The following is a 22,831-nucleotide window of genomic DNA, read 5'->3' on the forward strand; positions in this document are numbered from 1 at the left end:
CCATAGAAATTACCCAAACAATCTTTCATACAAACTGTTTAAAGGGACATTACAGTGTTGTGGTGGAAATTATGGCAATAGTGTGGGACAACTACATTTTGTTTAAAAAAATCACAACAGTTGTATGACATTGAATACCCCAATTATGTTTTGATTATTTTACTGATATTTTATTCAGAGATATTTTAAAACATTAGAAAAAACGTTTCTTTACCATTCATTTTTATCATTGAAGATCAAAAGTCTGGGTGTGGGACAAGCACAAAACGGCAATATTTGCATATAATGATGCTGAAAAAAGGTGAAAAAGTCATCATAGACTACTAGAACAAATTTCTTAACACACTTTCATTGTAAAGATAACTATAAAAGTGTGAAATTCCCCTTTTTTCTGTTTTTCATACAATATGATCAAAGGACATAATAAGTGCCCATAGTCTAAGAATCACCCACATATTATAGTTTGGGAGTTTATCCCAGACAGACAGACAGACATAGCTCTTTATGTATATAGATGATGCTTTATTTGTGTTTGCTTTAATAAATGTGTTAAAATAGACAGGAGTCAGAGTTCAGTGAGTCATTACTGTGATTTAATTCTCTATGTTTTATCACAAAGGAAGTCATTAAAAATGCAGACTAGAATTTCTGTACACAAAAAGCAAATTAAGGCACTATACAGTCAGGATCATCAAGCTGCTGCTTCTCAGGGCCAAAACAAATCAAACCTCTGAGTCCTGATGAAAAATCAAACATCTACAGAACCTGTACACACACACACACACACACACACACACACACACACACACACACACACACACACACACACACACACACACACACACACACACACACACACACACACACACACACACACACACACACACAAACACACACACACAAACACACTCTGCAAAGACTTTGTGCTGCTGCTACAGTGTTTGTTTGTACATAGATACAAGATACACACACACTTTATATACAGTCAGCACACACACACAAACACACACACACACGGTGTCCTGCAGCTTGATTAGACTCTAAATGCATGTGTGTGTGCACCGTGTACACACATGTACGATCTAAAGCAGCACGTCTTCAGCATTTCCATTAAAACACCTAAACTTTGCTCCAGACTCCGGTCTCCTCCATCACGTCCTGCATCCGTTTCCACGTCAACCACGTTCTTGAACGCTACACGTCTGAGACGCCTGGTGTGTCTCAGCTGTCCTCTGTCCCTCCGTGCACGCTCTGTGAAGGGTTAAAATAAGCCTTTAGCCTTCTTTAAGTTCACTTGCTTCCACCCAGGCAGACTTTCATATTCTTCTCTCGTCACCTCCAAAGCTTTCTGGGAAACAGAGATGAGCAGAGTTTGGAAAAAAAATGAAGTGACAAGGCAACAAATTAACACTATGACTGAAGCTTTTAGTGGTTAATAACATCAGGACCAGTTAACTAATTCATAAAGATTAGATAAGAGCCAGTGACGTGACAGGATGTGACCTCGAGCACAGATAGAAAAGTTTCCTCGTGGTCATTTTGTGCTCAGTGCAACAAATCTATAGTGACAGAGAACACACTCAGGCAAAGATATGTGTGTGTGTGTGTGTGTGTGTGTGTGTGTGTGTGTGTGTGTGTGTGTGTGTGTGTGTGTGTGTGTGTGTGTGTGTGTGTGTGTGTGTGTGTGTGTGTGTGCGCGCGCAAAAGAATTTTCTGGAAAGAAAAAAAAAAAAGAAGAAAATGGAAGAAAAGTGTGTCCTGGCTGCTGAAGTGATGCTTACTTTTTAGCTGTCAAACATTGTTACTAAAAAAAAGATTAATACAAAACAATAATTAGTTTTGTAAGTTTTAATTGCTTGAGAGTAATGTAACATTACTTCTGATCACTTATTGAACAAATGTTTTAAACTGGACAATACAGCTGAAAACTCTCAAAAGTCCTTTCAAGAAACAAGTCATGTTTCTCCTGATAACTGCAACCTTTTTGTCCTTATTGGACTATGTTGATGTCGTGTATATGTGCGCTTCAACCAGTTGTCTACAGTCTCTGACCCAACTGTGTCACTGCACACTGACATTCTTCACTGGTTATCACCGCCTCACCTGCCACTGTGAGTTGTCTGCCAAAGCCGGCATGACCTCTCTGTCTGTCAGGTGACAAGACTCTTATTGGACGGGTTATGACCTATTTGTCCACTTTACTTTAGAGATCTGAAAGCAGTTACTCTCTACGCTCAAACGACATGTCTTCCTGTACCTCATGTCCCCCTCCTGTCTGCAGTGTCCCCTCCTGTCTGCTGTGTCCCCCTCCTGTCTGCTGTGTCCCCCTCCTGTCTGCTGTGTCCCCTCCTGTCTGCTGTGTCCCCCTCCTGTCTGCAGTGTCCCCTCCTGTCTGCAGTGTCCCCCTCCTGTCTGCTGTGTCCCAGTGTCCCCCTCCTGTCTGTCCCAAAAGCTGTCTGTCTGTCCCAACTTTCTAACACTCACAGTGATAGAAAGTTGACAGTTTGTGTGGAATAAAAGTCTCCAGATTTGTTGCTTGTCTTTATAGATGCAATTTTTAGTCACTTCAAACCCACAAAAAGTCCTTAACTCCTTAAAGCCTGAATTTATATAGCTGTATACTGTATAAAAAAATGTTTATGTTTTGTGTGTGTTTTTGCCTTTAAGTAGATGGTAAATAATGTTGAGATTATTAATTTCACTGTTGCACAAAAAATAAATAGTAATTTTGGTATTTTGGTCATGACTTTATGTTATAATAATAATAATGGTATGTTGCAAATTTGCGACAACAGACATACTTGTCAATTTGGTATGTTGCATATTTGAGTCAAATATTGTAGCATATATGCGACAATAGGCGTTAAGCAGTTGACAAAGTTGCTAAATCATCGTCCACTTTTAGCTTGCCATAAGCTAAGCTAGTGGCGCTCGTGAGAGTGTGATGTCAAATGTGTTTAACTTTTGAAAGTGTATCTCTCTCTCTCTCTCTCTCTCTCTCTCTCTCTCTCTCTCTCTCTCTCTCTCTCTCTCTCTCTCTCTCTCTCTCTCTCTCTCTCTCTCTCTCTCTCTCTCTCTCTCTCTCTCTCTCTCTCTCTATATATATATATATATATGTACAGTGAGGAAAATAAGTATTTGAACACCCTGTGATTTTGCAAGTTTTCCCACTTAGAAATCATGGAGGGGTCTGAAATTTTCATCTTAGGTGCATGTCCACTGTGAGAGACATAATCTAAAAAAAAAAAAAAAAAATCCGGAAATCACAATGTATGATTTTTTAAATAATTTATCTGTATGTTACTGCTGCAAATAAGTATTTGAACACCTGTGAAAATCAATGTTAATATTTGGTACAGTTGTTTTTAATTACAGAGGTCAGTCGTTTCCTGTAGTTTTTCACCAGGTTTTCACACACTGCAGCAGGGATTTTGGTCCACTCCTCCATACAGATCTTCTCCAAATCTTTCAGGTTTGGAGTTTCAGCTCCCTCCAAAGATTTTCTATTGAGTTCAGGTCTGCAGACTGGCCAGGCCACTCCAGGACCTTGAAATGCTTCTTACGGAGCCCCTCCTTAGTTGCCCTGGCTGTGTGTTTGGGGTCATTGTCATGCTGGAAGACCCAGCCATGACCCATCTTCAATGCTCCTACTGAGGGAAGGAGGTTGTTTGCCAAAATCTCGCAATACATGACCCCATCCATCCTCCCTTCAATACAGTGCAGTCGTCCTGTCCCCTTTGCAGAAGAGCACCCCCAGAGTATGATGTTTCCACCCCCATGCTTCACGGCTGGGATGGTTTTCTTGGGGTTGTTCTCATCCTCTAAACATGGTAAGTGGAGTTGATTCCAAAAAGCTCTATTCTGGTCTCATCTGACCACATGACCTTCTCCCATGCCTCCTCTGGATCATCCAGATGGTCACTGGTGAACTTCAAACGGTCCTGGACATGTGCTGGCTTGAGCAGGGGGACCTTGCTGCCCTGCAGGATTTTAAACCATGACATCATCATGTGTTACTAATGTAATCTTTGTGACTGTGGTCCCAGCTCTCTTCAGGTCATTGACCAGGTCCTCCTGTGTAGTTCTGAGCTTTCTCAGAATCATCCTTACCCCACAAAGTGAGATCTTGCATGGAATCCCAGACCGAGGGAGATTGACAGTCATCTTGTGTTTCTTCCACTTTCTAATAAATAATCATAACAGTTGTTGTCTTCTATCAAGCTGCTTGCCTGTTGTCCTGTAGTCCATCCCAGCCTTGTGCAGGTCTACAGTTTTGTCCCTGGTCTCCTTAGACAGCTCTTTGGTCTTGGCTATGGTGGACAGGTTGGAGTGTGATTGATTGAGTGTGTGAACAGGTGTCTTTTATACAGGTAAGAAGTTCAAATAGGTGCAATTAATACAGGTAAAGAGTGCAGAATAAGAGGGCTTCTTAAAGAAAAATTAACAGGTCTGTGTGAGACAGAATTCTTGCTGGTTGGTAGGTGTTCAAATACTTATTTGCAGCAGTAACTTATAAATAAATTATTAAAAAAAATCATACATTGTGATTTCCGGATTTGTTTGTTTTTTTTAGATTATGTCTCTCACAGTGGACATGCACCTAAGATGAAAATTTCAGACCCCTCCATGATTTCTAAGTGGGAGAACTTGAAAAATCGCAGGGTGTTCAAATACTTATTTTCCTCACTTCCTCACATATCATATATATATATATATATATATATATATATATATATATATATATATATATATATACACGAGGGCTGTCAATAAAGTAATGGTCCTTTTTATTTTTTTCAAAAACTATATGGATTTCATTCATATGTTTATACGTCAGACATGCTTGAACCCTCGTGCGCATGCGTGAGTTTTTCCACGCCTGTCGGTGACGTCATTCGCCTGTGAGCACTCCTTGTGGGAGGAGTCGTCCAGCCCCTCGTCGGAATTCCTTTGTCTGAGAAGTTGCTGAGAGACTGGCGCTTTGTTTGATCAAAATTTTTTCTAAACCTGTGAGACACATCGAAGTGGACACGGGTCGAAAAATTAAGCTGGTTTTCAGTGAAAATTTTAACGGCTGATGAGAGATTTTGAGGTGACACTGTCGCTTTAAGGACTTCCCACAGTGCGAGACGTCGCTCAGCGCTCTCAGGCGCCGTCGTCAGCCTGTTTCAAGCTGAAAACCTCCACATTTCAGGCTCTATTGATCCAGGACGTCGTGAGAGAACAGAGAAGTTTCAGAAGAAGTCGGTTTCAGCATTTTATCCGGATATTCCACTGTTAAAGGAGATTTTTTTTAATGAAAGACGTGCGGACGGGTCCGCGCGTCGGCTCGCAGCCGCCGCGACGCTCCGCCACAGGAAAAACACCTCTGTTGGAAGCCTTAAGGACAAGTTGGAACATGTCCAGCTGTTAAATAATTTCTCATATACTCACTCCACTGAAAGCCATCAAAAGCCGCCTGGATTTTACAAATGGTTATCAACACGGAGGTGTTTTTCCTGTGCCGCCGCTCTGCGCCGGCTGCGTCCCTGACGCGCGGACCCGTCCGCACGTCTTTCATTAAAAAAATCTCCTTTAACAGTGGAATATCCGGATAAAATGCTGAAACCGACTTCTTCTGAAACATCTCTGTTCTCTCACGACGTCCTGGATCAATAGAGCCTGAAATGTGGAGGTTTTCAGCTTGAAACAGGCTGATGATGCCGCCTGAGAGCGCAGCGCGACGTCTCGCACCGTGGGAAGTCCTTAAAGCGACAGTGTCACCACAAAATCTCTCATCAGCCGTTAAAATTTTCACTGAAAACCAGCTTAATTTTTCGAACCATGTCCACTTCGATGTGTCTCACAGGTTTAGAAAAAATTTTGATCAAACAAAGCGCCAGTCTCTCAGCAACTTCTCAGACAAAGGAATTCCGACGAGGGGCTGGACGACTCCTCCCACAAGGAGTGCTCACAGGCGAATGACGTCACCGACAGGCGTGGAAAAACTCACGCATGCACACGAGGGTTCAAGCATGTCTGACGTAAAAACATATGAATGAAATCCATATAGTTTTTGAAAAAAATAAAAAGGACCTATACTTTATGGACAGCCCTCGTATATATATATATATATATATATATATATATATATATATGTAGCTGGGTTGTAGAGTTCAGTGGTTGCACTGGACTTCCCTGAAATCTGATTGGACACCCTAGGTGCCACCCAGATGATTGGCATGTCACAGCACCGCACGCAGAGAGAACATAGAGAGGGCCGACTTCCTGTATGCTGCATTGTAAGTGGCTGGAATGCAGGCCATCATTTTGAATGTGTGTAACTGGGTGTTGCTATAGACACACAATATTAGAGACAAAGGTTTTTGTTTAAGTGCATTTTTCATGATCATAACTGTCATACCAGCAACATCAGAACAAACATCAAGATCTAAAGGAACTGAGCGTTCAGCTATCAATTGCACCAAGTACACTAAAACAAATAAGGAAGTGGCATTCTACTCCTTTCCAAAGGGTATCGTTAAGAAATGATTCGATCGCCCGACATCAATAACCTTTTTGCTTAACGATTCCCTTATCGGTACTTCAGAATGGCCATTGTTTTTGGGGGTGTTGGTCAGGAAAATGATCATTTTTCTACATTGATTACAGACCCTGCAATGGGTCTGTAATCAACTTTTCTGCAGCGTGGATTTGCTTTGAACATTGAACCAATCGAAGCAGTGATTCGCAGATTGAAGCACTTCAATCTAATGCTTCGTTGATTCATTGTTTTATTTCGCTTTTGTTGGGAAAGTGTAGTGACACGGACCCACAACAGGGGGCGTAAATGAATGGACAATGAATGAGCCGAAAATAGAACACTTTACTGTTGTGAATGTGCACAACGAAATACAGACGACTACAGAATTTGTATGTAGTCAATCTACAAAGGTGACGTGTGGGCAGGCTCGAGGATAGAAGATGTCCGTCCAGAGAGGAGCTGGAACCCACACGATTTCCACCGCCACCGAACCCGGAGAATACTGGAGCCGCCAAGTCTCGAGTCCCCAGGTGGTCACCGTCTCCGGCTGTCAGATCTGGTACTGCTGGCAGGAAGCAGAAACAATCAAGGGTGGGTGTGTGCACACCCAGTAACACAGTCAGAACAGTCAGACTTCTCCTTTTAAAGTGGGAAAGAACACCTCCACCTTTTATTGACAGTTAAACTCCGGTTGTCTCTGTAGTTCGGTGTGACAAGTGAACACCCTTCACTTCGTCACCACTCTGTACTCCGACAGAACAACAACAGCGAGTAGACTCCTGAAACAATATCAAAGACTGGAGAAAATAATGTGCGCACGGCACAATCACGGCTGAGGTATTACCTTCTTGGCTTGACGATATCTCGGCAACGAGGTGGAGATGTCATCCGGCTTTATGGAGTGGTTGATGAATGACAGCTGTTGGAGATGATGATTGACAGCTGCCACGTCTGACTGTCCTGAAGAGGCGGCAGCACCCTCTCGTGCCTGAAGCCCGCACTTCAGGCAGGGCGCCCTCTGGTGGAGGCCAGCAGTACCTCCTCTTCAGTGGCCCACACAACAGCTTTATCTTAATTTTCCCCGCTAAAACCCTAAAGAGCATATGTCTGTGAGTAATATTTACCTTTTTATGTTAAACCGACCTGTTATGGTCTTCTGAAACAGTTGACAGATGTATTTTATAGCTTAAAAATGGGATGCTAATGATGCTAACCAAAGCTAACAAGTTAGCATGTCTATGGCATTTTTAATGTTAAAGTTAGCATTAAGCTGCTGCAGCTGTCAGCACGTTTGTGTGCATTTGTTTTCTGTATAATAATGACCAAGCATTTGTTCTCGTGAAAGAGTCAAATGTATTACAAATTGTAGTTTTTTTTAATTTATTTTTGTTTATATATTAATAATAATAATATCAAATCAATTCAAATCAATTTTATTTATATAGCGCCAAATCACAACAAACAGTTGCCCCAAGGCGATTTATATTGTAAGGCAAAAGCCATACAATAATTACAGAAAAACCCCAACGGTCAAAACGACCCCCTGTGAGCAAAAAAAACTCCCTTTTAACAGGAAGAAACCTCCAGCAGAACCAGGCTCAGGGAGGGGCAGTCTTCTGCTGGGACTGGTTGGGGCTGAAGGGAGAGAACCAGGAAAAAGACATGCTGTGGAGGGGAGCAGAGATCAATCGCTAATGATTAAATGCAGAGTGGTGCATACAGAGCAAAAAGAGAAAGAAACAGTGCATCATGGGAACCCCCCAGCAGTAGGGATCTGGTTCCACAGGAGAGGAGCCTGAAAGCTGAAGGCTCTGCCTCCCATTCTACTCTTACAAACCCTAGGAACTACAAGTAAGCCTGCAGTCAGAGCGAAGCGCTCTATTGGGGTGATATGGTACTACGAGGTCCCTAAGATAAGATGGAACCTGATTATTCAAAACCTTATAAGAAGAAGAATTTTAAATTCTATTCTGGAATTAACAGGAAGCCAATGAAGAGAGGCCAATATGGGTGAGATATGCTCTCTCCTTCTAGTCCCCGTCAGTACTCTAGCTGCAGCATTTTGAATTAACTGAAGGCTTTTTAGGGAACTTTTAGGACAACCTGATAATAATGAATTACAATAGTCCAGCCTAGAGGAAATAAATGCATGAATTAGTTTTTCAGCATCACTCTGAGACAAGACCTTTCTGATTTTAGAGATATTGCGTAAATGCAAAAAAGCAGTCCTACATATTTGTTTAATATGCGCATTGAATGACATATCCTGATCAAAAATGACTCCAAGATTTCTCACAGTATTACTAGAGGTCAGGGTAATGCCATCCAGAGTAAGGATCTGGTTAGACACCATGTTTCTAAGATTTGTGGGGCCAAGTACAATAACTTCAGTTTTATCTGAGTTTAAAAGCAGGAAATTAGAGGTCATCCATGTCTTTATGTCTGTAAGACATTCCTGCAGTTTAGCTAATTGGTGTGTGTCCTCTGGCTTCATGGATAGATAAAGCTGGGTATCATCTGCGTAACAATGAAAATTTAAGCAATACCGTCTAATAATACTGCCTAAGGGAAACATGTATAAAGTGAATAAAATTGGTCCTAGCACAGAACCTTGTGGAACTCCATAATTAACCTTAGTCTGTGAAGAAGACTCCCCATTTACATAAACAAATTGTAATATATTAGATAAATATGATTCAAACCACCACAGCGCAGTGCCTTTAATACCTATGACATGCTCTAATCTCTGTAATAAAATTTTATGGTCAACAGTATCAAAAGCAGCACTGAGGTCTAACAGAACAAGCACAGAGATGAGTCCACTGTCTGAGGCCATAAGAAGATCATTTGTAACCTTCACTAATGCTGTTTCTGTACTATGATGAATTCTGAAACCTGACTGAAACTCAGCTGAACATAAAAATACGTCTTTGGGATGGTTATGAGTAATTTTTTGTCTAATAGTTAAAATTTTATTAGCAAAGAAAGTCATGAAGTCATTACTAGTTAAAGTTAATGGAATACTCGGCTCAATAGAGCTCTGACTCTTTGTCAGCCTGGCTACAGTGCTGAAAAGAAACCTGGGGTTGTTCTTATTTTCTTCAATTAGTGATGACTAGTAAGATGTCCTAGATTTACGGAGGGCTTTTTTATAGAGCAACAGACTCTTTTCCAGGCTAAGTGAAGATCTTCTAAATTAGTGAGACGCCATTTCCTCTCCAACTTACGGGTTATCTGCTTTAAGCTGCGAGTTTGTGGGTTATACCACGGAGTCAGGCACTTCTGATTTAAAGCTCTCTTTTTCAGAGGAGCTACAGCATCCAAAGTTGTGCTCAATGAGGATGTAAAGCTATTGACGAGATACTCTATCTCCCTTACAGAGTTTAGGTAGCTACTCTGCACTGTGTTGGTATATGGCATTAGAGAACATAAAGAAGGAATCATATCTTTAAACCTAGTTACAGCGCTTTCTGAAAGACTTCTAGTGTAATAAAACTTATTCCCTGTAATGATCTGTGATTGTTCGGCTCTTCGGCCATGTTTTAGGTCAGTGTTTTTTGGTGATTATGTCTTCCTTTTCTCTTGGTGCTAGGTGGTGGGCATGGTACTGTCTTGACCACACCCACTTCTGGATCCTTCTGCACAGGTGTTTCTGATCAGCTGCCTATTACCCAGGTGTATATTAGTCTCACTGGTTGCACTGGTTATTCGCTCGATCGTTGCGCCTGGTGCCCTCACTTCTAGCTCTGTTCAGTTTGTATCTTCTAAGTCCTGTTGCCACGTAGTGTATCTGACCATCTGCCTGTTTGTACCGACCACGCTTTTGCCTGATGATTCTGCTTTGTTTGCTTGTTTTGGACTGCCTATTTGTGTACCGAACCCCACTGAGTTTCTCAGTAAACGCCGATCTCAACCAGAGCTATTGTGTCGCGTCCTGCATTTGTGTCCAGCCATTCCTGTCTGACTCTCCTGATATTCCCCACTGCTGGGTAGTCCATTAAACTAAAGGTAAATGTTATTAAGAAATGATCAGACAACAGGGGGTTTTCAGGGAATACTGTTAAGTCTTCAATTTCTATGCCATATGTCAGAACAAGATCTAAAGTGCAGTTAAAATGGTGGGTGGGCTCATTTACATTTTGAGCAAAGCCAATAGAGTCTAATAATAGATTAAATGCAGTGTTGAGGCTGTCATTCTCAGCATCTGTGTGGATGTTAAAATCACCCACTATAATTATCTTATCTGAGCTAAGCACTAAGTCAGACAAAAGGTCTGAAAATTCACAGAGAAACTCACAGTAACGACCAGGTGGACGATAGATAATAACAAATAAAACTGGTTTTTGGGACTTCCAATTTGGATGGACAAGACTAAGAGACAAGCTTTCAAATGAATTAAAGCTCTGTCTGGGTTTTTGATTAATTAATAAGTTGGAATGGAAGATTGCTGCTAATCCTCCGCCCCGGCCCGTGCTACGAGCATTCTGACAGTTAGTGTGACTCGGGGGTGTTGACTCATTTAAACTAACATATTCATCCTGCTGTAACCAGGTTTCTGTTAGGCAGAATAAATCAATATGTTGATCAATTATTATATCATTTACTAACAGGGACTTAGAAGAGAGAGACCTAATGTTTAATAGACCACATTTAACTGTTTTAGTCTGTGGTGCAGTTGAAGGTGCTATATTATTTTTTCTTTTTGAATTTTTATGCTTAAATAGATTTTTGCTGGTTATTGGTGGTCTGGGAGCAGGCACCGTCTCTACGGGGATGGGGTAATGAGGGGATGGCAGGGGGAGAGAAGCTGCAGAGAGGTGTGTAAGACTACAACTCTGCTTCCTGGTCCCAACCCTGGATAGTCACGGTTTGGAGGGTTTAAGAAAATTGGCCAGATTTCTAGAAATGAGAGCTGCTCCATCCAAAGTGGGATGGATGCCGTCTCTCCTAACAAGACCAGGTTTTCCCCAGAAGCTTTGCCAATTATCTATGAAGCCCACCTCATTTTTTGGACACCACTCAGACAGCCAGCAATTCAAGGAGAACATGCGGCTAAACATGTCACTCCTGGTCCGATTGGGGAGGGGCCCAGAGAAAACTACAGAGTCCGACATTGTTTTTGCAAAGTTACACACTGATTCAATATTAATTTTAGTGACCTCCGATTGGCGTAACCGGGTGTCATTACTGCCGACATGAATTACAATCTTACCAAATTTACGCTTAGCCTTAGCCAGCAGTTTCAAATTTCCTTCAATGTCGCCTGCTCTGGCCCCCGGAAGACAATTGACTATGGTTGCTGGTGTCGCTAACTTCACATTTCTCAAAACAGAGTCGCCAATAACCAGAGTATAATAATAATAATAACAATAGCAACAACAACAATAATAGTAATAATAATAATGCTACAATACAATGGGGGTGAAGATTTTTAGCCATGCTAATGCTCCCCAGAAGCATTTACTGAAAAAAGTCTGGACAGTGGTGTACACAGCTAACCAAAAAATTAGCTTCGATAACAGATAATCAGCTAACTGAAAAGTTATCTTTTATAAAGTTAAACCAATAAACCACCCAAAAATTTATCGGAAGCTACAGCTAACTGAAAACTTTTAGTATTATCTCCAGTACACTTACAACTACTAACAAGCTGATTTTGAGTTTTAACATAATGATTGCTTCTGTTAGCATCAAAGGCAACTACAGACCCAAACAATGAGTCAGCACTTTGTTCTTTGTGCACCCTGCCCCCTGCTGGAAGCTCCTGTTTACTACATGGCTTCCAACACAGAAGCAGCTGAGAGGAGCAGCGAAGCTTAACTCTCTACTCAATAACAGTGTCGCCGTCAGGCCGGGGTCTTGAAAAAAGCAGTGCTGACTTATGGTTTGGTGTATAAATAAAATGAATACTGATAGAATAACTACATTAATGTCAATTCTGTCATTTGTACAAAGTTAAAATATAACATATCTTTTAATGTTGAATAATGCACTAATTCTGAAGTTTTGTAACAAACACAGACAGATGGCAAAGGATGATGGATAAAATGTGCCTCCGCTAACACTGATTGGTTGACTCATTCATTCTATGTAAACACTAACACGTTAATGTGACATGTGTTCGTGTTTACAGATAAATGTGCTTTTGTAAAATATGCCATTTTTTATTTGTTAAAAAAAGCCATTTTCAAAAAAAAGGCAAGTTGTAATTAGATAACCGTCTGATATAACCGGTGTCAAAATAAATAGAACACTGCCAACTACTGGACGCTCAGTACTAGGGCGAATACTGCCATGAACACTACTGGCCAGTAGATGGCAGTAGAGACCAAAACAAAATTCCAGATAATCTGTGTCTGCTACTTTTTAAGATGCGTGGAATTTAATAAATGCAAACTGAATTTCAGACATCTTATATATATATTACTCTGGAACAAAGACAACAGACAGTGTATGACAAACAGGACTCTAATAGGGCCCTCTCTACTTTTAAGATTAAGCTTAAAACTTTCCTTTTTGCTAAAGCTTATAGTTAGGGCTGGATCAGGTGACCCTGAACCATCCCTTAGTTATGCTGCTATAGACTTAGACTGCTGGGGGGTTCCCATGATGCACTGAGTGTTTCTTTCTCTTTTTGCTCTGTATGCCTCACTCTGCATTTAATCATTAGTGATTGATCTCTGCTCTCTTCCACAGCATGTCTTTTACCTGATTCTCTCCCCTCAGCCCCAACCAGTCCCAGCAGAAGACTGCTCCTCCTTGAGCCTGGTTCTGCTGGAGGTTTCTTCCTGTTAAAGGGAGTTTTTCCTTCCCACTGTTGCCAAGTGGTTGCTCACAGGGGGTCGTTTTGACCGTTGGGGTTTTACATAATTATTGTATGGCCTTGCCTTACAATATAAAGCGCCTTGGGGCAACTGTTTGTTGTGATTTGGCGCTATATAAATAAAACTGATTTGATTTGATTTGATTTAATAGCAAACAGGAATTGACTGCAATGAGTTCAATTGAAAATAATGGAGAAGCAACCTAGGCTTCTTTTGGCATTTTTACATAAAACAAACAATAACGTCTATAAACCCAGAGAATATATTCATGAGAGTTTTAGGCACAATATACAAAGAGGTTTGTTGTCCTTGTGGAGCCTGATCAAGAGGAGGTACTGCTGGCCCACCACCAGAGGGCGCCGTGCCTGTTGGCGGGTTTCAGGCACCAGAGGGCGCAGTGGCCTGGTTGGATCACCAGGTGCACCTTGTCGGCAGTCAGCTGTCAGTCATCAACACCCATCACCTCAGCCATTAAAGCCTGGGAGAGACACCATAACTCTGCCGAGTTATCTGCTTACCTTTCTGGTAAACTTCTGAGCCGTTTTTGTGCCGTACGCACATATTTTGCTTCTGAACTCTTTGCAGTCATAACCTTCTGTATACTTGCAGCTTGGAGCTGGTTTTGTGGAGGTTTGGAGGAGCTGGCGTTTCCACTCCTCACTTTCCTAATCTCTAAGTATTACATTAGGCACTGCACGTACTCAGTCTTCCTGCTCTCTGGGAGTGGAGGATTTTCCTTCAGGAAGGAACTGTGTTTTTTGCTGACTGTTTGCTGGGTGTACACACACCCACCTTAACCTGTGCTTGTTCCTGCCAGCAGTACCGGGTCTGACAGCTGGAGCGGTGGCCACCTGGGGATTCGGGACTTGGTGGCTCTGGTGTGTTGCAGGTCTCCACTGGCGGTGGAACATCGTGGGTCCCGGCTCTTCTCTGGATAGGCGTCTCCTACCCTCGGGCCTGCCCACGCGTCACCGTTTTGAATTGACTGACTAAAGTGTTTGAGTGTTTGTGCACATTTGCAAAATAAATTATTTATTTAGAAACTCTATTGACCGTTCATTCACGCCCCCTGGTGTGGGTCCGTGCATTCACTTTCCTCAACAGGATAACTCGGCCACGTCATGGACTAATATATTTAATATTTTATGCTTAAATCTATTTAAGCATAAAAATTCAAAAAGAAAAAATAATATAGCACCTTCAATTGCACCACAGACTAAAACAGTTAAATGTGGTCTATTAAACATTAGGTCTCTTTCTTCTAAGTCCCTGTTGGTAAATGATATAATAATTGATCAACGTATTGATTTATTCTGCCTAACAGAAACTTGGTTACAGCAGGATGAATATGTTAGTTTAAATGAGTCAACACCCCCGAGTCACACTAACTGTCAGAATGCTCGTAGCACGGGCCGGAGCGGAGGATTAGCAGCAATCTTCCATTCCAGCTTATTAATTAATCAAAAACCTAGACAGAGCTTTAATTCATTTGAAAGCTTGTATCTTAGTCTTGTCCATCCAAATTGGAAGTCCCAAAAACCAGTTTTATTTGTTATTATCTATCGTCCACCTGGTCGTTACTGTGAGTTTCTCTGTGAATTTTCAGACCTTTTGTCTGACTTAGTGCTTAGCTCAGATAAGATAATTATAGTGGGCAATTTTAACATCCACACAGATGCTGAGAATGACAGCCTCAACACTGCATTTAATCTATTATTAGACTCTATCGGCTTTGCTCAAAAAGTAAATGAGTCCACCCACCACTTTAATCATATTTTAGATCTTGTTCTGACTTATGGTATGGAAATAGAAGACTTAACAGTATTCCCTGAAAACTCCCTTTTGTCTGATCATTTTTTAATAACATTTACATTTACCCTGATGGACTACCCTGCAGTGGGGAATACGTTTCATTACACTAGAAGTCTTTCAGAAAGCGCTGTAACTAGGTTTAAGGATATGATTCCTTCTTTATGTTCTCTAATGTCATATACCAACACAGAGCAGAGTAGCTACCTAAACTCTGTAAGGGAGTTAGAGTATCTTGTCAATAGTTTTACATCCTCATTGAAGACAACTTTGGATGCTGTAGCTCCTCTGAAAAAGAGAGCTTTAAATCAGAAGTGTCTGACTCCGTGGTATAACTCACAAACTCGTAGCTTAAAGCAGATAACCCGTAAGTTGGAGAGGAAATGGCGTCTCACTAATTTAGAAGATCTTCACTTAGCCTGGAAAAAGAGTTTGTTGCTCTATAAGAAAGCCCTTCGTGAAGCTAGGACATCTTTCTACTCATCACTAATTGAAGAAAATAAGAACAACCCCAGGTTTCTTTTCAGCACTGTAGCCAGGCTGACAAAGAGTCAGAGCTCTATTGAGCTGAGTATTCCATTAACTTTAACTAGTAATGACTTCATGACTTTCTTTGCTAACAAAATTTTGACTATTAGAGAAAAAATTACTCATAACCATCCCAAAGATGTATCGTTATCTTTGGCTGCTTTCAGTGATGCCGGTATTTGGTTAGACTCTTTCTCTCCGATTGTTCTGTCTGAGTTATTTTCATTAGTTACTTCATCCAAACCATCAACATGCTTATTAGACCCCATTCCTGCCAGACTGCTCAAGGAAGTCCTACCATTATTTAATGCTTCAATCTTAAATATGATCAATCTATCTTTGTTAGTTGGTTATGTACCACAGGCCTTTAAGGTGGCAGTAATTAAACCATTACTTAAAAAGCCATCACTTGACCCAGCTATCTTAGCTAATTATAGGCCAATCTCCAACCTTCCTTTTCTCTCAAAGATTCTTGAGAGGGTAGTTGTAAAACAGCTAACTGATCACCTGCAGAGGAATGGTCTATTTGAAGAGTTTCAGTCAGGTTTTAGAATTCATCATAGTACAGAAACAGCATTAGTGAAGGTTACAAATGATCTTCTTATGGCTTCGGACAGTGGACTTATCTCTGTGCTTGTTCTGTTGGACCTCAGTGCTGCTTTTGATACTGTTGACCATAAAATTTTATTACAGAGATTAGAGCATGTCATAGGTATTAAAGGCATTGCGCTGCGGTGGTTTGAATCATATTTGTCTAATAGATTACAGTTTGTTCATGTAAATGGGGAATCTTCTTCACAGACTAAAGTTAATTATGGAGTTCCACAAGGTTCTGTGCTAGGACCAATTTTATTCACTTTATACATGCTTCCCTTGGGCAGTATTATTAGACGGTATTGCTTAAATTTTCATTGTTACGCAGATGATACCCAGCTTTATCTATCCATGAAGCCAGAGGATACGCACCAATTAGCTAAACTGCAGGATTGTCTTACAGACATAAAGACATGGATGACCTCTAATTTCCTGCTTTTAAACTCAGATAAAACTGAAGTTATTGTACTTGGCCCCACAAATCTTAGAAGCATGGTGTCTAACCAGATCGTTACTCTGGATGGCATTTCCCTGATCTCTAGTAATACTGTGAGAAATCTTGGAGTTATTTTTGATCAGGATATGTCATTCAAAGCGCATATTAAACAAATATGTAGGACTGCCTTTTTGCATTTACGCAATATCTCTAAAATCAGAAAGGTCTTGTCTCAGAGTGATGCTGAAAAACTAATTCATGCATTTGTTTCCTCTAGGCTGGACTATTGTAATTCATTATTATCAGGTTGTCCTAAAAGTTCCCTAAAAAGCCTTCAGTTGGTTCAGAATGCTGCAGCTAGAGTACTGACGGGGACTAGCAGGAGAGAGCATATCTCACCCGTGTTGGCCTCCCTTCATTGGCTTCCTGTTAATGCTAGAATAGAATTTAAAATTCTTCTTCTTACTTATAAGGTTTTGAATAATCAGGTCCCATCTTATCTTAGGGACCTCATAGTACCATATTACCCCATTAGAGCGCTTCGCTCTCAGACTGCGGGCTTACTTGTAGTTCCTAGGGTTTGTAAGAGTAGAATGGGAGGCAGAGCCTTCAGCTTTCAGGCTCCTCTCCTGTGGAACCAGCTCCCAATTCAGATCAGGGAGACAGATACCCTCTCTACTTTTAAGATTAGGCTTAAAACTTTCCTTTTCGCTAAGGCTTATAGTTAGGGCTGGATCGGGTGACCCTGGACCATCCCTTGGTTATGTTGCTTTAGACGTAGACTGTGTTTCATAATTATTGTATGGCCTTGCCTTGCAATGTGGAGCGCCTTGGGGCAACTGTTTGTTGTGATTTGGCGCTATACAAGAAAAAAGTTGATTGATTGATTGATTGACTACGAGGGGCGTATACCAAGGTGCGCAGGCTCCAGCAGGAGGTGCGTTGGGTGAGTTGCAGCATATTCTCACCAACCTCACTGCTCGGTTGGATTTCAACTTCAAGGATTCAAAGGATTCAAAAGAATTTTATTTTCATATGCACATAAGAACATGTTCAGATGCTCGGACTGCCGTATTTGACGGTTCCAAGCTCTCCTGCCATCCAGGGGTGCGAAGAACCATGGCAGTGGTCCGGCAGCGGTTCTGGTGGGCGTCGGTTGAAGCCGACACCCGGGACTACGTCTGGGCCTGTACCACCTGTGCCAGGGGCAAGGCAGTTCATCAACCACAGAAGGGACTCCTCCAGCCGCTACCCGTGCCTCGTCGCACCTGGTCCCACATTGGCCTGGACTTTGTCACGGGCCTCCCTGCGTCCCAGGGAATGACTGCCATCCTGACGATAGTGGACCGGTTTTCCAAGGCGGCCCACTTCGTGGCCCTCCCGAAGCTCCCGATGGCCCAGGAGACTGCAGACCTCCTGGTGTACCACGTTGTGCGTCTGCATGGTATCCCAACTGACATTGTTTCGGACCGTGGTCCTCAGTTCTCCTCGCAACTCTGGAGGAGTTTCTGTAGGTAGCTGGGGGTCACGGCGAGCCTGTCGTCCGGGTACCACCCCCAGACCAACGGCCAAGCAGAGCAGGCAAACCAGGACTTAGAGCAGGCCTTGCGGTGTGTTACCTCCACGCACCCGACGGCCTGGAATCAACATCTGGGATGGATCGAGTACACCCACAACAGCCAAATCTCATCATCTACCGGCCTCTCCCCCTTTGAGGTATGTTTGGGGTACCAGCCCCCATTGTTTCCTGCCGTAGAGGGAGAGGTCGAGGTGCCCTCGGTCCAGGCCCACCTCAGGAGATGCCGTCGGGTGTGGAAAACTGCCCGCTCTGCTCTCTTGAGAGCCTGGATGTGGGCTAAGGACCATGCAGACCACCGACGAGCCCCGGCCCCAGCTTACCAGCCCAGGCAAGAGGTTTGGCTATCAACCAAAAACATATCTCTGCATACGGACTCACCAAGACTCACTGACCGGTGTTTCATGTGTCAAAGATCAAACCATACCACACTTCAGACTTCTGCACCCTCGGACTGGTGCCGCCTCCTGCCCGCATCATCGACGGCGAGCCAGCTTGGACCGTACGAAGGCTCCTTGATGTACGTCGGAGGGGTCAGGGGTACCAGTACCTGGTAGACTGGGAGGGATATGGACCAGAAGAATGCTCCTGGGTGAAGAGGAGCTTCATCTTGGATCCCGCCCTCCTGGCGGACTTCTACCAGCGGCACCCCAACAAGCCGGGTCAGGTGCCAGGAGGCGCCCGTTGAGGGGTGCACCTTGTCGGCTGTCAGTCATCAACACCCATCACCTCAGCCATAAAAGCCTGGAAGAGACACCATAACTCTGCCGAGTTATCTGCTTACCTTTCAGGTAAACTTCTCACCCGTTTTTGTGCCGTACGCACATATTTTGCTTCTGAACTCTTTGCAGTCGTAACCTTCTGTATACTTGCAGCTTGGACCTGGTTTTGTGAAGGTTTGGAGGAGCTGGCGTTTCCACTCTTCACTTTCCTAATCTCTAAGTATTACATTAGGCACTGCACGTACTCAGTCTTCCTGCTCTCTGGGAGTGGAGGATTTTCCCTCAGGAAGGAACTGTGTTTTTTGCTGACTTTTTGCTGGGTGTACACACACCCACCTTAACCTGTGTTTGTTCCTGCCAGCAGTACCGGGTCTGACAGCTGGAGCGGTGGCCACCTGGGGATTCAGGACTTGGCGGCTCTGGTGTGTTGCAGGTCTCTGTTGGTGGTGGAACTTCATGGGTCCCGGCTCTTGTCTGGATAGGCGTCTCCTACCCTCGGGCCTGCCCACGCGTCACCGTTTTGAATTGACTGGCTAAAGCATATTTGGGTGTTTGTGCACATTTGCAAAATAAATTGTTATTTATTTAGAAACTCTATTGACCGTTCATTCACGCCCCCTGGCGTGGGTCCGTGCATTCACTGTCCCCAACAAAATGTATGCCTCTGGATGACTTGGGTGACATTGCCAGCATATCAGTATGGGATCAAAAGAAATGCGTCTTTTTTTCCCCCTTTTTTGTGACCAGTTCTCCTTTGCCTGCAGAGGATAGAGCGGTTCCTTCTAGAAGCAGCTCTCCTCTGTTTACGGAGGATAGAACTACACTTCTATCAATCAATCAATCAATCAATTTTTTTATATAGCGCCAAATCACAACAAACAGTTGCCCCAAGGCGCTTTATATTGTAAGGTAAGGCCATACAATAATTATGTAAAACCCCAACGGTCAAAACGACCCCCTGTGAGCAAGGGGGTCGTTTCTACTATGAAACATTTAACAGGTAGGTGCTTAGCTGATTTTAGATTTCACAGATGTTTGTAACTATTCAGCTTTGTTTACCACGTCTGCAAATTACGTTAGCGATCTAAAAATGATCAGAAGATAATTAGTCTGATGATGGGTTTCAACGTTATCTGAAAAGTTAATCCGATAATGAAAACATTATCTTCAATAATTAGCTGTTAGCAAGGACCTAAATGACATGGTGAGATGAAGAGCTTCGTGCATTCATGTTCGTGACATATACATATTAATTAATAATGAACATGTGATGTTTTTCCTGTATATAAGTCACACAGGTGTATAAGTTGTAGAACTTCCCAAACAATAACTTTCACAATTTATATTCCGGGAACATACAGTTATCAAATTTGCCTCCACAGATTTTGGTGACCCATGTTGTTCAGTAATATGCCCCGCCCACACAGGAAAGACGGAAAAAAAATTTACACTTAAGTTTTTATTATTTATATGTAATTTCTTTGTAATCACCAATATTTTAATTAGTAACTAAATTACATATTTTCCTTAGTAACTGTAAGAGATTACAATTACATTTATTTTGTAATTTAATTTTGTAACTCTGTCCTGCTGTAGATGTGTTCATGTCAGCGTGTCATTATGAATTTATTGACACAACACGACATGATTATGAATTTAATTTACTGCCACCTCATTTTGGAGGTTCATTTCATTTCTTTTTTCCCTCAGTTCTTATGTTACCAACTTATTCTTGTAACAATACAACTTTTCTGCCATATTAATTCTGGGTTTTCACGTATCCCATAATCCCTTGCGCGCCAGAGAGTCGCTGCAGTCAAAACAACATAGAGAATCCACATGATGACAATTGTAAATTAATATTATACTACAAAAATGTATTTTTTTATGCTTTTCATCACATTAATAAGAGACTGCTGCATGATACCCTGAAAACTTGCTAAAACAATTATAACAAATAATCCGTGTCTGTTACGTTTAATCTGCGTGGAATTTAATAAACGCAAACCGAATTTCAGACATATTATATATATTAGTCTGGAACAAAGAGGACAAACAGTGTTGTAAAGAACAATAATCAAGACGTTACAGAGCAAACTTCACTTTCCCCCAGAACGACATGATCAGGAAGCGATTGTAGCTCACAGCAGCTCCCATTGAAAATAACAGAGAGACAGACTGTGATTCTCGCATGTTTACATGAAACAAACACAATAACAACGTCTATAAACCCAGAGAATATATTCACAAGAGTTTTAGGTACAATATAAAAATAGTTTTATGTTGTGATGTTAATGGTGTTGTCTGTGTGCAGCGGTTAAAGTGCAGCATGATCAGAGCGTCTCAATGCAGTTCTCAATGTTACTGAGATCTCGCAGCGCAGCGACGTCTCCGAGGTTTTACGGGATTTGAAACCTGAAAAGCCTCTATGGAGATAAAGTGCAATATGCTGACTCAGCATAAACAGTAAAAACTGAAGGAGACTCGGGCAGGAACAATTTCGTAACCTGTCTTAAATTTCTCGTGTCTTTTTTCGTGTATGAGTGTAGCACGCGTGATTTGGCGAATGCTTGTAAATCCAGATAAATGCTTGAATTACTTCTGTAAACCTGCTGTATCCCACCTGTATCTAACTCAGCGCACATTAGTTAGAAGAGCAACTTAACACGAATAAACTCCCATGACCTAATAAGTTTACATGACCCGCACATGTGCATCAGAGTTGTCCACTAAGGACACTGGAGATTTTTTTTTTTTCTTGAAGAAGAACATATTCAGGATTTTGATGTACAGCTGTCAGAAGAACACAGAATAAAGTCTGTCTTAATGGTATAAAAATTGGAATTAACAGAGGAACTGAAGCCAGCAAATGGGAAAAACTAAGGAGCGTGTTTAACACCGTTTCATCCCGCTGAGGTTCAGATTCCATCGCTGAATTAAGGACGTCGCCCTCTGACACGAATAAGCATTTTAAAAACATGTTTCCTCACATAAAGGTCATGAATAAAGGAAACTCTTCCTTCACTCAAACTTATTTTATTGCAGCTTAAATGATTCATCTCACTGGACTATATGAATAAATGTGTCACATTTGAAATTGTAGAATTAAACAGGATAATTTGTGTGGAATTTTCAAATTGAAACTACTTCAAAGTAATGAAATATCAAAGCAGTTACTGAAAAAGTAGGATTGGATGTCTATCTTCACATAAATCTTACTGCAGGTCTGGATTATTTGTAGATTTTGTTCATAGCTGTGAGAAAATGACTGAATGTGTGAAGTTGTCTTAAATCACTCGTACACACCGTGAATCAGTCTGTTAAGGCCCCCTGCCACTTGCACAACTTTGATCTGCACACCTGCACACATTTCATCATGACCATCCCACCCGCTGTGTTCCCAGCTGGATGCCGCGTTTTGTTCCACTGTATGCTGCGTATAGAAAATAATTAGTAAGCATTTTCTCTCAGAGTTGACTGCTGAAAATGCCTGTAATCACTTACAGAATCACAGAGGACCGTTTCAGCTGGATCTTTTCTCTCTGTTTCCTGCACTGCATGAGGTGGAGAACATATTTGGAACAGTCTAAAACGTCATTATTTGTCATGTTTATAGTTTAATAGCTTGGTAAAACAGTTGCATGCTCAGTCCTTCTTATGAGCAGCTGTAAAAGTATGTTTATGATCGATTTAACATCTCATTATTAATCAATCAGATGAGATGTGCTCTGATGCGGTGCACTGATGCAATCACTTGCACTCACAGTGTTTTTTAATTGTTTGCACAATGTTCAAGTAAAGTTCACTGAAATTTTTTTG

The 22,831-nt window shown here is 41.8% G+C and overlaps 1 protein-coding gene across 8 annotated transcripts in view; it reads right to left on the bottom strand.

Moving 5' to 3' along the window:
* Positions 1-574: 574 nt before the first annotated feature.
* LOC117521482 (supervillin-like) overlaps positions 575-22,831 on the bottom strand; it is a 207,587-nt gene continuing 185,330 nt past the window's right edge. For all 8 annotated transcript variants that reach the window (XM_034182785.1, XM_034182786.1, XM_034182782.1 and 5 more), the window contains one exon: positions 575-1,348. In XM_034182785.1, coding sequence (XP_034038676.1) covers positions 1,262-1,348 — 87 coding nt within the window. In that variant the 3' untranslated portion in view covers positions 575-1,261. The remainder of the gene's footprint in view (positions 1,349-22,831) is intronic.

The sequence above is a fragment of the Thalassophryne amazonica genome, chromosome 12 (assembly GCF_902500255.1).
Source record: "Thalassophryne amazonica chromosome 12, fThaAma1.1, whole genome shotgun sequence".
In the NCBI taxonomy this organism is placed as follows: Eukaryota; Metazoa; Chordata; class Actinopteri; order Batrachoidiformes; family Batrachoididae; genus Thalassophryne; species Thalassophryne amazonica.